This window comes from Bombina bombina, chromosome 3 (assembly GCF_027579735.1).
Source record: "Bombina bombina isolate aBomBom1 chromosome 3, aBomBom1.pri, whole genome shotgun sequence".
NCBI lineage: Eukaryota > Metazoa > Chordata > Amphibia > Anura > Bombinatoridae > Bombina > Bombina bombina.
Window position 1 is genome coordinate 463,801,410 of NC_069501.1, and position 18,866 is coordinate 463,820,275.

An 18,866-nucleotide genomic window follows, 5' to 3' on the forward strand; every position below is an offset into this window, starting at 1 on the left:
ACATTTGCTCTGTTGGTATCCTTGTACAAAAGCATACCTAGGTAGGCTCCAGAGAAGCAGTATACTGCTGGGGTCTAGATGCTAATTGGTGGCTGCACACATATGCCTCTTGCCATTAGCTCACCAGATGTGTACAGCTAGCTCCCAGTAATGCATTTCTGTTCCTTCAGTAAAGGATACCAAGATAATTAAACAAATTTGATTATAGAAGTAAATTGAAAGTTGTTTAAAATTGTATGTTCTATGAAATAAAATGAAATCAACATGACATGAAATCCAAAATGTAACGGTTCATATAATATTGTTGTTAAACTCATTGAATTAAAGGGGAATTAAAGCTGAAAGTCTGCATTTGAATCACATCTTAATTGATTAATTTAAAACCCATTGTGGTGGTGTACAGAGCCATATATATATATATATATATACATACATATGCTGCTAAATTTATGAATTATAAGCGCTTACACTTTTTTTTTCTTCTTTTAAACAATTATGCCCAAATTCATCTGGGGCATAATTGTTTGAAAGAAAAAGTCATCATCTATATACTGTGTATGTATGTATGTATGTATGTATATGTATATATATATATATATATATATATATATATATACACACACATATATATACACACATATATATATATACACACATACATACATACATACACACACAGTATATAGATGATACATTTTTCTTTCAAACAATTATGCCCCAGATGAATTTGGGCATAATTGTTTGAAAGAAAAAAAAAGTGTAAGCGCTTATAATTCACTAATTTAGTAACATTTGTGCTAAATCACCTTAAATGACCATGAAACATGTTCATAGCCGAAACTATTCATAGGTAGTGTGCTGCTACATAATGTGAAATTAAAAACAATTAAAAAGTTTCAAATAATTATTTAGGAAGCGCTTCTCTTCAGTGCTCTCACTCAGGCCAACCAACCATGGAATTAAGCTTTTCTACCTAATGATATCCACATATGATTTATTTTCCCCATTCTCTGTAGTTTTTTGGTCATGTAGTTCTGCAAACACTTTGCACAATCTTTCTTTTATGTGTACAGTTTTCCAGGCCCAGGCACATTCACGCTGTGCTGGCGATATAACTAATTGGATGCCATCCAATATGTGACATGGAGGAAAAATCCACTGGTAGTTTAAATGAAAGGTAAGTAATAATAGCTTGTTCTAATAACATGCATTAGATTGTTTTGGAATCTCACAGTATTGAGTGGTCCTTTAAGAGGATAAAAAATGGAACCACCCTCTTTGCTCATTAGCTATATACATGTACAGGGTTATGATTAGTTTTGGTCAGGGAAATGATTGAAATCACCATACAAATATACCCATTTGACAAAGCAAAGCTTTTTGTTTTGGTCAGGGAAATGATTGAAATCACCATACAAAATATACTCATTTGACAAAGCAAAGCTACAAAATGCTCCTCTGATACAAAGCTGCAGTTTTATGGATCATCCATTTTGTGTTTAATGTAACTTTATGTTTAAGTTGTTTAAATTGATATTGAAACTAATTGGAAATTTATGTTTGTGCACAGATTGTTCATTGGGTGATACAGAACACTCCTACAGCTCTAGAAAGAGAAATGGCTCCTCAAATATGAAACAGGAATATCAAGAGAAAAATAAATAAATGGGGGGGCATTAAGTTTAAGTACATGTAAACTCACATACAACAGTGAATAAGCGTAGAAATACATTCTGACCTGCTTACATATAGTGGGTCACACAGTTTAGTTAAATGTGGCAGAACAGCTGACTCCATTTGTGTAATGTGAAATGGTCTGTCTTACCCAATATTTTGCTAATACTGGAGTTGTGCATGTCAGGAAACGCCTGCAAGATTTTCCTCCTCTCATCCTTTGCCCAAACCATGAATGCATTCATTGGTCGTTTAATATGATTTCCCCGTCCCTCTGAGAAATGGCGGGATCCTAAGAGGGAGTAAGACAAAAACAAGGGATAAACATAAAGAGTCACGTGATCCGATGATGTCACTGTATCACTGTAAGACAAAGAACATGGGCAATAGATCTTTTGTGTCCCTAATAGACCCTTATATTGATATTCTAGTGCTGTTAAAGACATTTTACCACTGTGTCCTGCATTTTATTCATGAATGCACAATTCCAAGCACAGCATGGAAATAACACATTTTAATTGGTACACACACACCAATCAAGTTATTATTTAGTTCCCAGATTGGAACCATCTCAAGTGTTCTGATTATCCGTCATTAAAATACAAAGCAAAAGACAAATGTTTTAACAAAAGTATAGAGAAATGTGTTGATATTATGCTGCAGCTAACTTATTTATGTACAATTAACATAATATTGGCCATACATCTTCCCTTTATAACTATGTCACTTATAGTACATTTCCCAGACACTCTACATTTGTCACAAGGCAATTACAGTTACTGGGTTTTTACGGTGTAATACAATTTTAATATGAGCACTCACCATCAATGTCCAAATTGCACCTGAGGAGAGATTCGTCCTGGATAAGGGAAGCCTCATCCTGCAAGTCATTATCTAGCAGGGAGTCTGACATCTCCTGTAAAACAATTACTGGGTCAGCGGTTATACACAAGCTCTAGTCAAGTGCCATAAAAAAAATACAAGTTTAGGAAATATACATATAATCTGCTAATAGACAAACCCAAAATAAACAAATATATAAAGTCATGTTTTTATTTTTTTATACAAGAGCTAAAACTTAAGACATGAAACTCAAAATGTTTCTTTCATGATTCAGATAGAACCTACAATAAAATAAAAATCGAGTTTACTTCTATTAACGAATGCTGCTGTCAGCATATAGTGCTATATGCTATTCAACAAAATACACCAAAACAACTATGTCAATTTTGTAATAAGTACATTTGATTTTTTTTTAATCGTATGTCTGTCTGTCTGAATCATAACAGTTTAAAGGGGCATAAAACAAGTTGGGATAGAGACAAAATATAATGTGTACTTTAATTACTTTACCTGCAAATTTATACTGAAGTGCCTCGCCATTAACCCTTTCTTTTAAGTCTTTTGAGTTGTATAGCTGTAACTCCCCCCACACATTTCCTTCTATGGCTGTATCTATATCTATCTTTGCTTTGGTAGAATGCAAGACTTTAACAGTCATTATCTGCTGGAACATGCTTAGAAGCAAATAAACTGCTGTGAAATATGCTTGTGTTTCTGATGCTAAACACTGATAAGGAGGGGTGGATCAGACTACTCCGGACAGCATGGCTATGTAATTAATTTTGCTTATTTTTGAAAATTATTTTAAAATACTTGCCAGCAATTTTTTTTTAACATTTTTTTATGCAAACTATTTTTACTTAATTAGCCCTTTTAGAATATGCACAGATCTCAACATGTTTTATGGCACTTTAAGCTCTTGTTCAAAAAAACAACAATATATATATATATATATATATATATATATATACACATATACACACACACAAACATGCATGTTAGCTTCGGTATTTCCTTTATCTTTTACATGTATAGTTCTTTTAAGTGTCAGGCAGGTGTTTTACTTTTTCTCAGACATTTTTTCTCATTTGTAGAAATGTCCATTCACCATCAATCTGCACTAACCTGCCTGTAGCTTTGTTCATGGCTTTCTGGTGCTGTATTCTGACTATGGAGAAGCTGTCGCGCTTCCTGTATTGCTTTGGTTATTGCATCTCCTTCGCCAAGGAACCCTGAGAAGTATGAAGGACAAATCGTATTAGATAATGTGACAAAATGAAACAGAGCAGGAGTGAAGAACAATTGTCAAAGATAGTAATGCATGACTTGAGGGGAAAACGGTAGACAGGAACAAATATATTAAAGTAAAAGAAAACACATTCGAAGAATTTGTGGGCCCCATCGCCAAAATGTTAAATAACAAAATACAGATCAGAGAAGACAGAATAAAGAAGCAAAGGAATACAGTGAATGTGAGGTAGCGAGATGAAGGAGAGACTAATTAAAAATAAATAAAGCTCACAACAGGGACCTATAAAATAGAAGGCAGTATTCTCTTATATACATACCCAGGGGTAAAGCTGCTCTCTGTGGGCTGGTTGAAGTGTCCCCGATTCCCCCTCCCTGACAACCCCCTGGGGATGTTTTGAACCCAGGAGAAGCGCTAGTAGTGGGAGACAGGTCTGAACCTTTAGGCTTTGCTGTTAAGTTTAGGGGTTGTGAGGATTCCTAGATTAAGAACAATAATGAGTTACAGCTCCACTCGAGTGAGTGATCTCACTTAACTGAGCACTTGTCTCCTCTAACACTGTACCTGGTTTTTGCCAGTGGGAGCTCTCGTTGTTGGGGAATTATGACGAATCTGCACTGGAAAGTCCGCTGTAATCACAAGAGAGACAAGGGGTAAAGGTCTCCTATTGCAAATAAGGTCAGTCTTCATTTTGCAGCAGAGTTCTAATCCACAGAGGGTGCTACAAGGTTTCATAACACGAATACCATTAGCTCACCTGGCTTGCAAGGAATAGGCTGAATAGGCATCGTCATTTGGGGGTCAGAAGGCATGGTCTGAGCAGGAGAAAATGCTGGGATCATGACATATGGCATATTTACCTGCTGCAGGAGTGATATGAAAAGAGGGTTAGTGATCAATGGACAGGGATGACCACGGACAAGAAGGGGAAAAAATGTAAATACATATGTGTACCTGGATTTGTTGTTGCAATAAGTTGATCTTGTGCTGTTGCTGAATGAGCTGCTGCTGCTGTTTTGCAATCTGTAATATAAGGAAACTTTAGAAAACAGTATAGCGTGAATATATTCTATTTATTTACATATACTGTTTTTCTGAATACAGTAAATTCAAATTTTCAGTTTTGTTGTCATAAACTTCTATAGAGGTCCATCCATTGTATCTTATTTCAATATATAGTTTACATAGAACCAATGCAATGTATTATATCATGTATGTATGCACTACAATTTCACACAGCGTCTACATTCAGATTTATATGCTGAACGTAGGGTTAATCATACCTGCATATAGTAACAAGCAACAAATATAGGTTTGCTTACAAAGGGATTTTTTTTTAAAGTCTTTGATGAAGCACCACTAGAGGGCGCGAAACGCGTCAGACTTGTCAGTCCTGTCCATGTCTGTCTGGGTCACTATATGTAAATAAACGTGGAAGTTATTTTGGACCTGTTTGTGCAGCCGGTGCCTTTGTTTCTTCAAAGGGATTTTTTGGGCTGTGCTGCATCATTATATTGGTCAATGACATATGACATAAAAAGCTTAAAGGGACAGTCAATTCAAAAAATGGTATTGTTTTAAAATATAGATGATCCCTTTATTACCCATTCTCCAGTTTTGCACAGAAAACATGGTTATATTTATACACTCTTTACCTCTGTGATTACCTTGTTTCTAAGCATCTTCTGACGGCCCCTGATCACATGACTATCTTTAGACTTACATTTAAGCCAACTAGTGCTGTGTTGTTAGAATCCACGAGCGTCAGCACAATGTTATCTATAAGGCTCACATAAACTAGCTTCCCCTGATATGGAAGGCAAATACAAAAGCATGTCATCATGGGCTGTCTTTAGAAATTTAGAGGTTTAAAGGCTATAAAGTATGTTAATATAACCATGTTGGTTGTGTAATAAAACATTTTGTGTTGACTGTCCCTTTAACTGAAAGTGAATTATTAATATACACATCATGAATTATTAATATACACATTGTTTTATTAAGTACTTCACATTGTTTCAAGTTCTGTAAATGTGGCATGATTTTGCATTATTTTATAGCTTACATTGGACACAATACACACACCCATTAAGTGAGAGAAACGCGTTGCAGAGAATACAGGGGAGTTGGCATTATATCCCATTTGCACCTGTCTTTTACATAGAAGTATTTTTTATGGTTGTTTTTATTAAACTTTTTTATCCAAGCATCGCTGTACATTATGTAGTTCGTACCATCAGAGAAACTCGTGACCGTATTCAAGAACATCTAAATGATATAGATAACTCTGTACATTGTTCATCTTTAGCCTCCCATGTTATTAATGAACACCAGGGCCAAACACAAGTATTTAAATGGTGCATCACTGAAACAGTGAGAAAACCACAAAGAGGATGTTTTATGCTCTCTCTAATAGCAAAGAGGGAAGCATTCTGGATATTTAAACTGCAAACAAGAGTCCCAAAAGGCTTTAATATTGAAGCTGACATTATAAACTTTTGGTAAATACAGACAAATTTTTGTTTAAAGGGATATTGCCAAGTTAAAATAATAACAACAAAAACTAAAATATATTCAGCTAGATTACGAGTTTTGAGCGCAATAGGGAAATTAACGACCGCAACATTTTCGGCATTATTTCCCCTCCCTATAGCGCTGCTATTACCGGTTTACAAAAAGCAGGCTAGTGCGGGTGATATGGTTGCGTTCAGCTCCATACCGCACCGAAATCAAGCGCTGCTTTGACGTGCTAATTCACGATTTCCCCATAGACATCAATGGGGAGAGCCTGCAAAAAAAATGTCTAACACCTGCGATCGTGGAATGAAAAGCTCCGTAACGCAGCCCCATTAATGTCTATGGGGAAAAGAAAACATAATGTTAAAACCTAACACCCTAACATAAACCCCACGTCTAAACACCCCTAATCTGCTGCCCCTAACATCGCCGTCACCTACATTACAGTTATTAACCCCTAATCTGCTACCCATAACATCGCCGCCACCTACATTACAGTTATTAACCCCTAATCTGCTGCCCCTAACATCGCCACCACTTACATTACAGTTATTAACCCCTAATCTGCTGCCCCTAACATCGCCGCCACCTACATTACAGTTATTAACCCCTAATCTGCTGCACCTAACATCGCCACCTACATTACAGTTATTAACCCCTAATCCGCTGCCCCTAACATCGCCGCCACCTACATTACAGTTATTAACCCCTAATCTGCCGCCCCTAACATCGCCCCTACCACCTACCTACACTTTTTAACCCCTAATCTGCAATCCCCAATGTCGCCGCCACTATACTAAAGTTATTAACCCCTAAACCTAACCCTAACGTAACCCTAAGCCAAAATCTAACCCTAACCCTAACACCACCTAACTTAAATATAATTAAAATAAAGCTAAATAAACCTTACAATTATTAACTAAATAATTCCTATTTAAAACTAAATACATACCTGTAAAAAAAAACTAAGCTAGCTACAAAATAACTAATAGTTTTTATTTAACAGGTAAGTTTGTATTTATTTTGGCTAGGTAGACTAGTTAGTAAATAGTTATTACCTGTAAAATAAAACCTAACCTGCCTTACACTAAAACCTAACATTACAAAAAAAATGAAATAAATTAATTAATAAAATACAATTTACTAACTTACAAAAAAAAATTAAACACTAAATTGCAAAAAATAAAAAATGAAATTATCAATAATAAAAACGAATTACTCCTAAGCTAATAGCCCTATCAAAATAAAATAGTCCCCCAAAATAAAAAAAATCCCTAGCCTACACTTAACTGCCAATGGGGCATTGCCCCAAAGATACCAGCTCTTTTACATTGCAATAAAAAAAAAAAAAAAACAACCTCCCAACAGTAAAACCCACAACCCACCCAACCAAACCCTCCAAATAAAAACCTATCTAAATAAACCTAATCTAAACATTGCCCTGAAAAGGGCATTTTGATGGGCATTGCCCTTAAAACAGCATTTTGCTCTTTTACGAATTGCCCAAAACCCTAACCTTAAAAAAAAAAAAACACCCAAAAAAACCTTAAAGAAACTTAACACTAACCCCCGATGATCCACTTACAGTTATTGAAGTCCGGACATCCATGCTCATCCAGCCGGCGAAGTCCTCATCCAAGCGGCAAGAAGTCTTCATCTAGACGGTCTCTTCGTCCTTCATCCATCCGGCGCGGGTCCATCTTCAAGACATCCGGCACGGAGCATCCTCTTCTTATGGTCGCCACCGTAAACTGAAAGTTCCCTTTAAGTGACGTCAACCAAGATGGTGTCCCTTACATTCCTATTGGCTGAAAGATTTCTATCAGCCAATAGGAATTAAAGGGGAAAATATCCTATTGACTGTTGCAATCAGCCAATAGGATTGAGCTCTCATTCTATTGGCTGATTGGATCCCGCTCCGCGCCGGATGGATGAAGATAGAAATTGCCATCTGGATGAAGACTTCTTGCTGCTTGGATGAGGACTTTGCCGGCTGGATGAGGATGGATGTCCGGACTTCGATAACTGTAAGTGGATCATCGGGGGTTAGTGTTAGGTTTTTTTATGGGTGGGTTTTTTTTTTAGGTTAGGGTTTTGGGAAATTCGTAAAAGAGCTAAATGGCCTTAGAGATTTATTTTAGTTATATTTAAGTTAGGGAGTGTTAGGCTTAGGGTTACATTAGGGTTAGATTTAGGGTTACGTTAGGGTTAGGGGTTAATATATTTATGTAGAGTTAGTGATGTGAGAGGTCAGAGGTTTAGGGGTTAATAATTTATTTTAGTATATTTTGATGTGGGGGCTTGCAGTTTAGTGGTTAATAGGTTTATTATAGCAGCGGTGTGGGCGGATAGCAGATTAGCAGATTAGAGGTTAATCATTTTTAAATAGTGTTTAGAATGCGGGAGGGCGGTGGTTTAGGGGTTAATAGGTTTATTATAGTGGCGACGATGTAGGTAAGCGGTGGAATAGGGGTTAATAAATTTTAATAGTGGCGGCGAGGTCCGGAGCGGCAGATTAGGGGTTAATAAATTTATTATAGTGTTTGCTATGCAGGAGGGCCTCGGTTTAGGGGTTAATAGGTAGTTTATGGGTGTTAGTGTACTTTAGTTATGAGTTTTATGCTACAGATATGTAATGTAAAACTCATAACAACTGACTTTAGATGGTGGTACAGATCTTGTCGTTATAGGGTGTACTACTCACTTTTTAGCCTCCCAGGAAAACTTGTAATACTGGCGCTATGGAAGTCCCATTGAAAAAGGACTTTTTAAAAAGTGCGGTACTGACGTTTGTGTGACGGCCAAAAAGGTGTGCGGTACACCTATACATACAAGACTTGTAATAGCGGCGGTGCTGTTTTAACGCTGAAAATGCCATATTTTCAGCGTTACAAGCCGCAACGCAAAATTTGTAATCTAACTGATTGTTAGGTACTAGGTTTTACCCATATTTACTGATAAGTGTAGTCTCTTTTTTGATGTATATTTAAATGCCGATTATTTTGTTTAATGCCCTGAGTACCCTAAACAATAAGAGTATGTTGTATGATATACAAAAAATGTACTATGATAATTGTATGTGTATTATCTAACCTAATTGAAACTTCTTACATTGTTTAATTACCCCTCTATTGAAACACTAATATATTAATTGGGTTTATGCATAAATATATTCGTTTTACCCGTTAATATGCATATATATATATAAGGGGAATATGACTTATATGTTGCACAAACAGTTGTGATTTTTGGATTTTTTTCTCATTATACATAATATTATGTTTTCACTCTGAAGTATATATGTGTATAGCTTTAAATTTACGTGATTCATCTTGTCCTATCAGATTGCAGTGATGTGTATAAAGGCTGGCATTTGTGAGAGGAAAGACATCAGTCTATAAATAAGGTGATATTCAGCCAAAACGCGTAAGACTTATGGTCTTTCCTACTTGTTTTTACCCATGTTTTGGAGACTGCTTCAAATAAATACTTGGATTCATTTACCTCCGTGCCCATCTCTTTGTGTTTTTGTGGATCGCTATACATTGACTTGTGCATCTACAATACAGCTATGTTACTGGCTCAGTGGGGCGGTTGGAGTGTCCGAGTTCTAGCGCACCGGGTGTGAGCAAGCAGGTATGCTGTGAAGTACCCGGCAGCTTCTATTAGAACATTGAGGTGCTATTGTTAAATGTGATTACCCTGATCTTATACTCATCCATCTAAGATCCCACCTAAAGATTTGTTGTTTATTGTTTTAGATATCCTATTCCTTTGTACGGAAAGAAGAATGCCGCCTGATACACATGAGTGTATAAGAAGAGGGGTCTGAGGACTGAGAATTTGGAGAATCCTAGAGATACAGGACTGTTTATAATACCTTCTATGTTTTCTTTGGGACTATATCACTTTTATAGAGTGGTTTTATTTATAGTTTTATGTGCTGTGGGTTTGCAACATTATTGCTCTGTTTGATATATTATTGCTCTGTTTGATATATTATTGCTCTGTTTGATATATTATTGCTCTGTTTGATATATTATTGCTCTGTTTGATATATTATTGCTCTGTTTGATATATTATTGCTCTGTTTGATATATTATTGCTCTGTTTGATATATTATTGCTCTGTTTGATATATTATTGCTCTGTTTGATATATAATTGCTATGTTTGATACATTGTTTCATATAGCGCCCCCTACTGATCTATATAGGTCACGATTATCTACACAGCTACACACACGCTTAAACCTATTAGTTTTGTGTAAAATATCACCCCCTAGATAAGTCGAAAAGAAAATTCTCTAACCTAGCTTTTCAAAATGTTGTAAATTAAATAGCTGCCCTGTAATGAGTGTCCCCCTGTTAGCTTCTTGTTGCAGCAGGGACACAGTAACTTGCTACTGTGCATGCACAATTGTTAATAAAGTTTTTTTGCTTACAGTGCCTGGAAAAGGCGGTGCACATGTGCATTGGCACTTCACTATGCCTCATAGAGACTTCAATATACAGCTTTATATCACATAAGTATTTTGCAATGAATAGTGCAATTTTTCTTTTCACTGATTACCCCGACTTCCAAAACAAAATGACCCTTGATAACCAATCACAACCTAGTATATGTGCAAGTAGTATAAATATATTGTTGTTCACATACGTGAAGTAGAACAAAGAGGGGGAAAGCGCTTCATTCTTCTTGCCCCTTAAAGGGGAGAGTAAAAATCTTGAGATTTTAATATAAATTGGTTAGCTATGCAGGGTAAAAGAACTTTGCTCTATACATTTTTATTATTTATTTTGTCCCCTATTCATGTAATTTAGATCTGAAAATTGTGGATTTTCTAATACTCAGAACTCAGTATTCTCCTCAAGGCCTATTTAATTGGCATATCATCCAGCAGATTTTACTGATCACTCAGCCAAAATTGAAGTCAATATTATTCTAAGATTCACAAATATTACATTTTTCCCATTAAATCAATTTATGTTAAATTATTCAATCAAGTTGTACTTTGGATAGCTACAGAGATTGATATAATATAGCACAGTATTACATTGCCCCCACTGAGCTGCTTCACAATGCCACACGGACAACAACATTTGCAGTGGAGGACACTGCTTATAATTATATGATATATTCATATCCTTACAGCTAACAATCTATAGATGCTGTTAAGGTGCAAGCACATATTGTTGATTTCTGTCCCAACAGTAAAATCAACACCTAAACTATATAGTATCCTCAATGCTACTGCAAAAAAAATGTTTTTGTATATCATGTGCAGCAATACTGATAATTTACCATATGAAAATACAGGCATAGCTCTGAGATATTTCTTGTCCCAGAACACCACAATAAATCGAGTCAATAAAGTTTTTTGATTTCCCAATGCATAATAAAGTAATGTTTACACTATACTGTAGTCTATTAAGTGTGCAATAGCTTGTAGATACCTTAATTAAAAAATACTTTATTGTTAAAAAATGCTAACCATCATCTGAGCCTTCAGCGAGTTGTAACCTTTTTGCTTGTGGCGTTTACACACACACACACACACACATACATATATATATATACACAGGTAGCCCTCAGTTTACGCCGGGGTTAGGTTCCAGAAGGAATGGTTGTAAATCAAAACCGTTGTAAATTGAAACCCAGTTTATAATGTAAGTCAATGGGAAGTGAGGGAGATAGGTTCCAGGCCCCTCTCAAAATTGTCATATGTAACACCTAATACATTATTTTTAAAGCTTTGAAATGAAGACTTTAAATGCTAAACAGCATTATAAACCTAATAAAATAATCACACAACACAGACTTCACGTGCATTTTTCTGCAAACAGTTCTTTCTATGCATTTCAATCTGGACTGATTTATAGACAGGAAGATCTTGTTCTTTTGAAATCTGCTCGATAGCTCAGGTCTGGTTAAACTGATTAATTTCAGCTTGCTTGGATTTGCTGCAACACAAGCAGACAGCTCCACCTACTGGCTATTTTAATAAATGCACTGCTTCTCAATGCTTTTCAATAGCAGTCACATGACTGGAAAAAAAGGTTGTTATTCTGAAACGGTGTAATTTGAACCGTTGTAAAACGAGGGCCACCTGTATATATATATATATATATATATATATATAGTGTGTGTGTGTGTGTGTATACATGTGTATTTATATGTGTATATATGTTTGAAAAATGGGGCTGATAGACTTGCTCCATGCAGGGTTGCCACAAACCTTCAATGTGTAAAATAAGCAATATCTGCAAGTGCAATAAAGCAAAGCACAATAAAACAAGGTATGTCTGCACATGGCTGGAGCAACTGTAGGGGTTGATAAAAAAAAATTTAACTGCAATCTGAGCTCTAGTTTCTGGGTGGAGTGAAACATACACCATTTTCAGAGGTATTTTACAGCAAAATCAGGCAAAATAAAAAGTGACTGTATATTGTAATTTGTTTTAATTTTTTTTTTTCATTTTAATCAATTTAATATTTTATAGGGGAAATACATTTTAGTTTAATATTCCCTTAAAGGTAAAATGCAGTCATTGATTTACCCAGTGACAAAAATAACATTTATTATAATCATTAAAATAACATGTCACTTTGGAAAGAAAAACTTAAAACTACAGGGGAGGGATTGTTAAAAAAAAAAAAGTAAATAAAGGAAATCATATGCATTATAGTATTGAATAAAAGTAATAGAGTAGACATGATTAATCGATTCTGTATATCCTTAAGGAAGCAATTTGTAAGTCTTAAAATTCATTTAAAAATATTAATTATACCAGTATCAGAGGTTTGATAAATAGATCACAGTACATATAAATAAGCAATAAGACCATTAATGCACAACAAGCACATGCCTATCTTAATCTCACCTGCTCCTGCTGTTGCCTTGCCAGCTCCATCTGCTGCTGCTGTTTTTCAAATAACATGGCTGCCATATTCCTATGCTCGGAATGCGCGCTCAGCAGCTGGTCCCTCAGCCCTGTCAGCTGCCGGATCATTAGAAGCAGCTGCAGCTCCTTTTCTGCCAGACTCTCTTGGGTACCTGTGGGCACAGCGTTTATTACTATACATAACCGAGTTTAAAAAAACAGACGCAACATTGTTAAAGGCACATGAAAATAACAAAGAAAAAAAACTTTCATGGTTAAGTTTTAAGAGACTTTGCAATTTTAAGACACTTGTCCTTGTATTTCTATTATCAAATTGACTTTTTTCTATTCGTATCATTTGCTGAACTGCATACCTAGGTAAAAAAAAAAAGGCAGTATTGAACTATTGGGAGCTAACTGGTGATTGTTAGCTTCTCACATATGCCTCGTCATTGTTTCACCAGATGTGATCAGCTAGCTCCCAGTAGCGCATTGCTGAAATGGATCTAATTTTACATTCCATGCTGTCTGGGCTTTAGTGCCGTTAGGACGGCATGGAACGTCCTAGCCGCCTGGCTGTCTTGAAGCCATAGTCACTTCCTAAATAGGGTCGTGGGCTAGAGGGCATGCCTAGCATCATAGGCACTCCCCCCTGACCCAATCCATCATTGAAATTGTTCATGCAATCACGTGATTTAAATTTTTAAATATCTGTTTACATCAGAACTTTATTCCAATATAGACAAATAAGTCCCGGCAGGAAGGGGTTAAGACTTGGCTGATATGTTATTCCATAGCAACACAACAGAAATGTCTTGTAAACAAGCTGTTTACTGTCCCTTTAAGCTCCTGGTTATATGCAAACACATCAGAGCATTTTCTTTGCACAATTTATGTTAATTTACTCTCCCAAATATAACTTGTATCTTGTATTTTGTGCTTACAAATATAATAAAGATGACGGCTGTTAACAGCCAATAGGAAATTGTAACAGCATAATCAAAGCTATCATAAATAACGGTTTTCAAAAATTTAAATGTATGCAGTGTCATGATGCATGATGTGTCCTTTTTTAACAAAAGTCATTGCGCAATATTTATTTTTTAATATATTTTCCTGCCTTTTCATTTTCAGCTACCGGTGGTCCCCCATAGAAGAAGATTTTTTTTTTTGCATTTTTTTTTGTAAAATACAGGAAAAGCAAGCAAAATAAGAAAACATTTTATGTGGGCATTTGTCCTTTAAAAACCTCCTTTCTGTGGTCGTGTGTATACTAGAGATGCACAGGTGAAAAATTAGTTTTGTCTGAAAGATAAGATTCAGATTTTTCCCAAAGTTTGGTTTGACCACATTCCATTCATGAGGAAGTTCTTTCCGCCGTATATTGAATTTGATACCGTTATTTCCAATGGGAAATGCACATATACACCACAAATTTTAACAAAAATCTTACATACAACTCAAACAAAAAAAAAAAAGAACCTTTTTTTATAGTGCTAACAGAACATACATTTTGCGGATTTAATTTGAGTCAATAACTAGCTCACAGAGGCACAGATGTCACACAACTGCATGTTCCAATATCTCTAGTCAAAGTGATTAAAAATATCTGAGCTTCCCCTAGTCTCCCACCTCCTAATATTCCTAGGTTAAGGCTTGAATGGGCAAGTCTGTACGACTAAAATCCAACATTTAGTGCCAGCCTGTCTATCCCCATCATCAGTCATTAGCAATGCTATGGCACGATTGCACAGGGGATGATAGGCACATGATTGGTCAGACCCCCTGTACATCATTACAAACAAAGTAGCTGCTTAGCCAAACAATATAGCTCCTTTCACCGTTTTCCTGCACCATTTTTGGCTCTAAAGGCACAAACAAATTGATGTGGCCAAGCAATCACTCATTCATTGTCCGTTTCATTCAATAATGTATTTGGCTGTTCGTGTCTTGGATGAGTCGCCAAATTGGCAACATTTATGACAAATTTGTATTTGTCCAAAGCGAAATACACATCTCTAATGTGTACTACATAGTACAAAAATGAAAGCACTAATAATAATGTTGTTTTTAGATATATTTTTAAGTTGGAATGTATCACAAATGATGTTTGTGAAAATGGCCGCAATATTTTTTTTTTTGCTTATCATCAGTTTTCCGATGTATCGGGTATATTTTATCGCATTACTGGGTGAGTACCAATTTATATTGCGCACATTCTTTTAAATGTATATCACATGCACAATTTCTTAATATTCACAAGTCATAATAAAAAAAAGATAAAATAGTAATTTCCTTATTCAGTATACAAACCCCCAATGCCATTAGAAGTGTTTTTTCCTAAAAATGATGCCCCTTTACCACTTACCTTTTACATCGCTGCTGTTTAGTTTGTTTTTCCAGTCACTGGACAGCAACTTCTCTAGGGCTGGCATTGCTGTGAAGATAAAAAAAAAAACTAAAAAAGTTAGTGACATGTTGCTCTCAGCAAGTCCTTACAGTAAACCAGGGCCATCTGTAAAAGGGACAAAGTAAAAATTAAACTTTACATGATTCAGACAGAGCAAGTAATTAAAAAATATTTTTTTTTCCTAATTTACTTCCATTATCATATCATACATATGCACACTTTGAGGTATCAGCTCCTACTGAGGATGTCCAAGAGTTCCCAGTGTAAACATAAATGAGTCTGTGATTGGGTGATTGCTGTCACATGATACATGGAGCAGAGTTATGGAAGTCATTTTGAAAATTGTCAGAAAAAAAATCTGATGCTTATTTAAACTTTTGACTCTTACTATGCATTTGTTTGTTGTGGAAATAATGTTCTATTTGATGATCCTTTAAGTAATAAACTTATTTTACCAACAATAATGTTGCATTGTCATGCAAAAAAACTTTTTTTTTTCTTTTACACAATGCCGAATAATATAGGAGAAACAACACAATACAAATGAATACAGTTTATAAAAGTGACAAACTCAAAATTAAATTCCCCAATAAAAATATACTTTGACTGCTTTTCTTGTAATTTACTTCTAGCGATTGTCGTTTTGCCACTCCCTCAGAGATTGACCTTGCTACACACTACGTAGTGATTGGTTAGTTCAGGCTAATTTACTTTACTCACACTAACTGGTCTCAGCAAAGGAGACAAAAAAAAATCATGCTTGAGGTTTTTTTAAAGGGCAGTATTGCTGGATTACACTGGATTGGCAAAATTGAGCAAATTTCACTAACAAATGCATTTTAATGGTGGTTTTACATATGGATTTTTCAAAGTAAATTATACAATAACATATTTGTAAACACAAGTAAAATTAATTCATTAACATTTCCAAATATTCATCTGATAATGAGCACAGTACACTCCTGTTTGTTCAGAAACAAATGAACAAAAACAACATTTATGCTTACCATTTATGCTCATGGTGGTGAGAGTCCATGAGCCATTACTCCTGGGATTCAACTGTTTGTCACTAGGAGGAGGCAAAGATTACCTTTACTCTAATAACACTTAATCCCTCCCACCTGTTTGGCATGCCAGTCTTACATATAGCCAAGCAAGAAGTGGAAAGGTAGGAAAGGACAATGTACGGAAAATGAGGCGCAAACTGCCTCCAGAAAACAAAATGTACATACATTTAGTAAAAATGGGCAGGCATTAAGGATTCTCATCACCAAGAACGAAATTATTTTTCAGGTAAGCATACATTTTGTCTTCTTTCATAAGGTGGTGAGAGTCCATGAGCCATTACTCCTGGGAACTAATACCCAGGCTGTGGAATCCACAAGTAATTAGGGCATCCAAACATTTTTGGGAAGGCAAGCACCAAAATTTTCAGGCTCTGGTACCTGGAGGACTTTCCTACCAAAAGCCACTTCAGAAGAAGCAAAAACATCAAATTTGTAGAATTTAGTAAAGGTATGTAAGGATGACCATGTTGCTGCCTTTCAAACTTGTTCAATAGAAGCCTCATTTTTGAAAGCCCAGGAAGTGGAAACTAATGTAGCCGAATGGGCTGTAATGCATTTTGGGGGAGGCTTTCCCGCCTCCAAGTAAGCCTTAAGCATCAAGAGTAACGGCTGTGGCCTTTTGGACTTTGCATCATCTCGAGAAATGGATAAACAAATTAGAGTATCATCTAAATTTCTTTGCACTTTGTAAGAAGAATTTGAATGTTCTCACTACATATAAATTATGTAGGGGCCATTCTTTTAAATTTTGTGGATTAGGAAAAAGAAAAGATACTACTATTTCCGGATTGACGTCATCGGAAGAGACCACCCTTGGTAAAAAGGAAAAAAAAAAAAAGATAAGAAGGCTCACAAGAAAGAGGAGACAATTCAGAAATTCTTCTGGCAGAAGAAAAAAAAGATTTAAGCTGAATGTCTAAACTGTGCATAGGCTCAAAAGGAGAGGCAAAACTCTTAGAAGCCAATTAAGGTTACAATGAGGAGAAATTGGTTTAATCAGTGGTCGTATCCTGCCTACAGCTTGAACAAAACTCTGAATGTCAGGAAGTTTAGCAATTTTATTGAGAAAGAACACTGAGAATGCAGTAATCTGGCATTTTAAAGAAATAACAGATAAACTATAATCTAAGCCCTCATGTAAAAATTGAGGAATTCTAGGAATTCTGAAGGAATGCCAGCTGAACCCTTGTTTTTCACACCAGGAAAGAAATAACTTCCCAAATCTTTCTGGCCAGAATTAAAGTTTCAACTACAGCACTGGTTTTCAAACCTGTCCTCAGGCCTCCCTAACAGGCCACATTTTGAGGACATCTGAACTGGAGCACAGGTGTAATAATCAGCTGATTAGTAAACATGGTTATTTTACCTGCTCTCATCCAAGGTAACCCTAAAAATCTGGCATGCCGAGATTTATAAAAAAACTTTTGACATTATCAGGAGCAGGCGGAGCAGAGAGGCACACATCACGTTGCAAGGCAACGCAAACAGACGACGGTCATACAGAGTGAAGGAGACAGCCGCATCGGCACAATGAAGATAAGCACCATGACATTGACCTTCAACTAAGGAAGAGAAGAATATTTTTTGCACTTACTTGGACCACCAACATATCAGAAACAGCCGAGTGCACAAATGATTTAAAACCTGGAGTAAAATCTGAAGAAAACAGTACAAAAAGAGGGAGAACAGGTTCCTCTAAAGGCAAGATCCATCCAAGAATTACAAAGTTGAGCTGGAGGAGAAACATGCAGAAGGTTGCAAAATATAGATAAGTACAGTAGATAAGTGGTTAGAGGTTCTCACCTCTAAAGGGTCTACATTTAAAGACGTGGGGACAGTTCCAGTATGCTCCATGTAATAAAGTAATAACACGGATACAAAAGTAATATATATTATAGGAGAGACAATATAATATGCAAGGAGGGATGCCAAAAGTAATAAACGAGAGCTAGGGGAAATATAGTCAAGTGAAAAACAGAGACCCTCTTAGTGGAATACACACTAAATAAAATCTATAAAAAATGAAAAATAAATCTGAAAAAAAAAGAAAAAAAATCTGAAATGTGAGTGCAAATGAGTCCACACTTACATAACAAGCACCACCCACTCCACTGTGCTTACCAGTCAGAAATGACTGCTTACAGTAGATACCCCATCCAGTGCTGAGTACATTGCAGCAGAGGATCTACAGTATGTGAGGAGTATAAGGAAGAGGCTAAGGGAC

At 35.9% G+C, this 18,866-nt stretch overlaps 1 protein-coding gene across 4 annotated transcripts in view; it reads right to left on the reverse strand.

Annotated features, from left to right (window-relative positions):
• Positions 1-18,866, reverse strand: part of SOX13 (SRY-box transcription factor 13) — a 152,598-nt gene that overhangs the window by 24,278 nt on the left and 109,454 nt on the right. For all 4 annotated transcript variants that reach the window (XM_053706710.1, XM_053706709.1, XM_053706711.1 and 1 more), the window contains 9 exons: positions 15,534-15,602; positions 13,166-13,338; positions 4,721-4,789; positions 4,524-4,629; positions 4,331-4,395; positions 4,086-4,245; positions 3,643-3,749; positions 2,497-2,590; positions 1,826-1,966 (listed from right to left, as the gene is read on the reverse strand). In XM_053706710.1, coding sequence (XP_053562685.1) covers positions 1,826-1,966; positions 2,497-2,590; positions 3,643-3,749; positions 4,086-4,245; positions 4,331-4,395; positions 4,524-4,629; positions 4,721-4,789; positions 13,166-13,338; positions 15,534-15,602 — 984 coding nt within the window. The remainder of the gene's footprint in view (positions 1-1,825; positions 1,967-2,496; positions 2,591-3,642; positions 3,750-4,085; positions 4,246-4,330; positions 4,396-4,523; positions 4,630-4,720; positions 4,790-13,165; positions 13,339-15,533; positions 15,603-18,866) is intronic.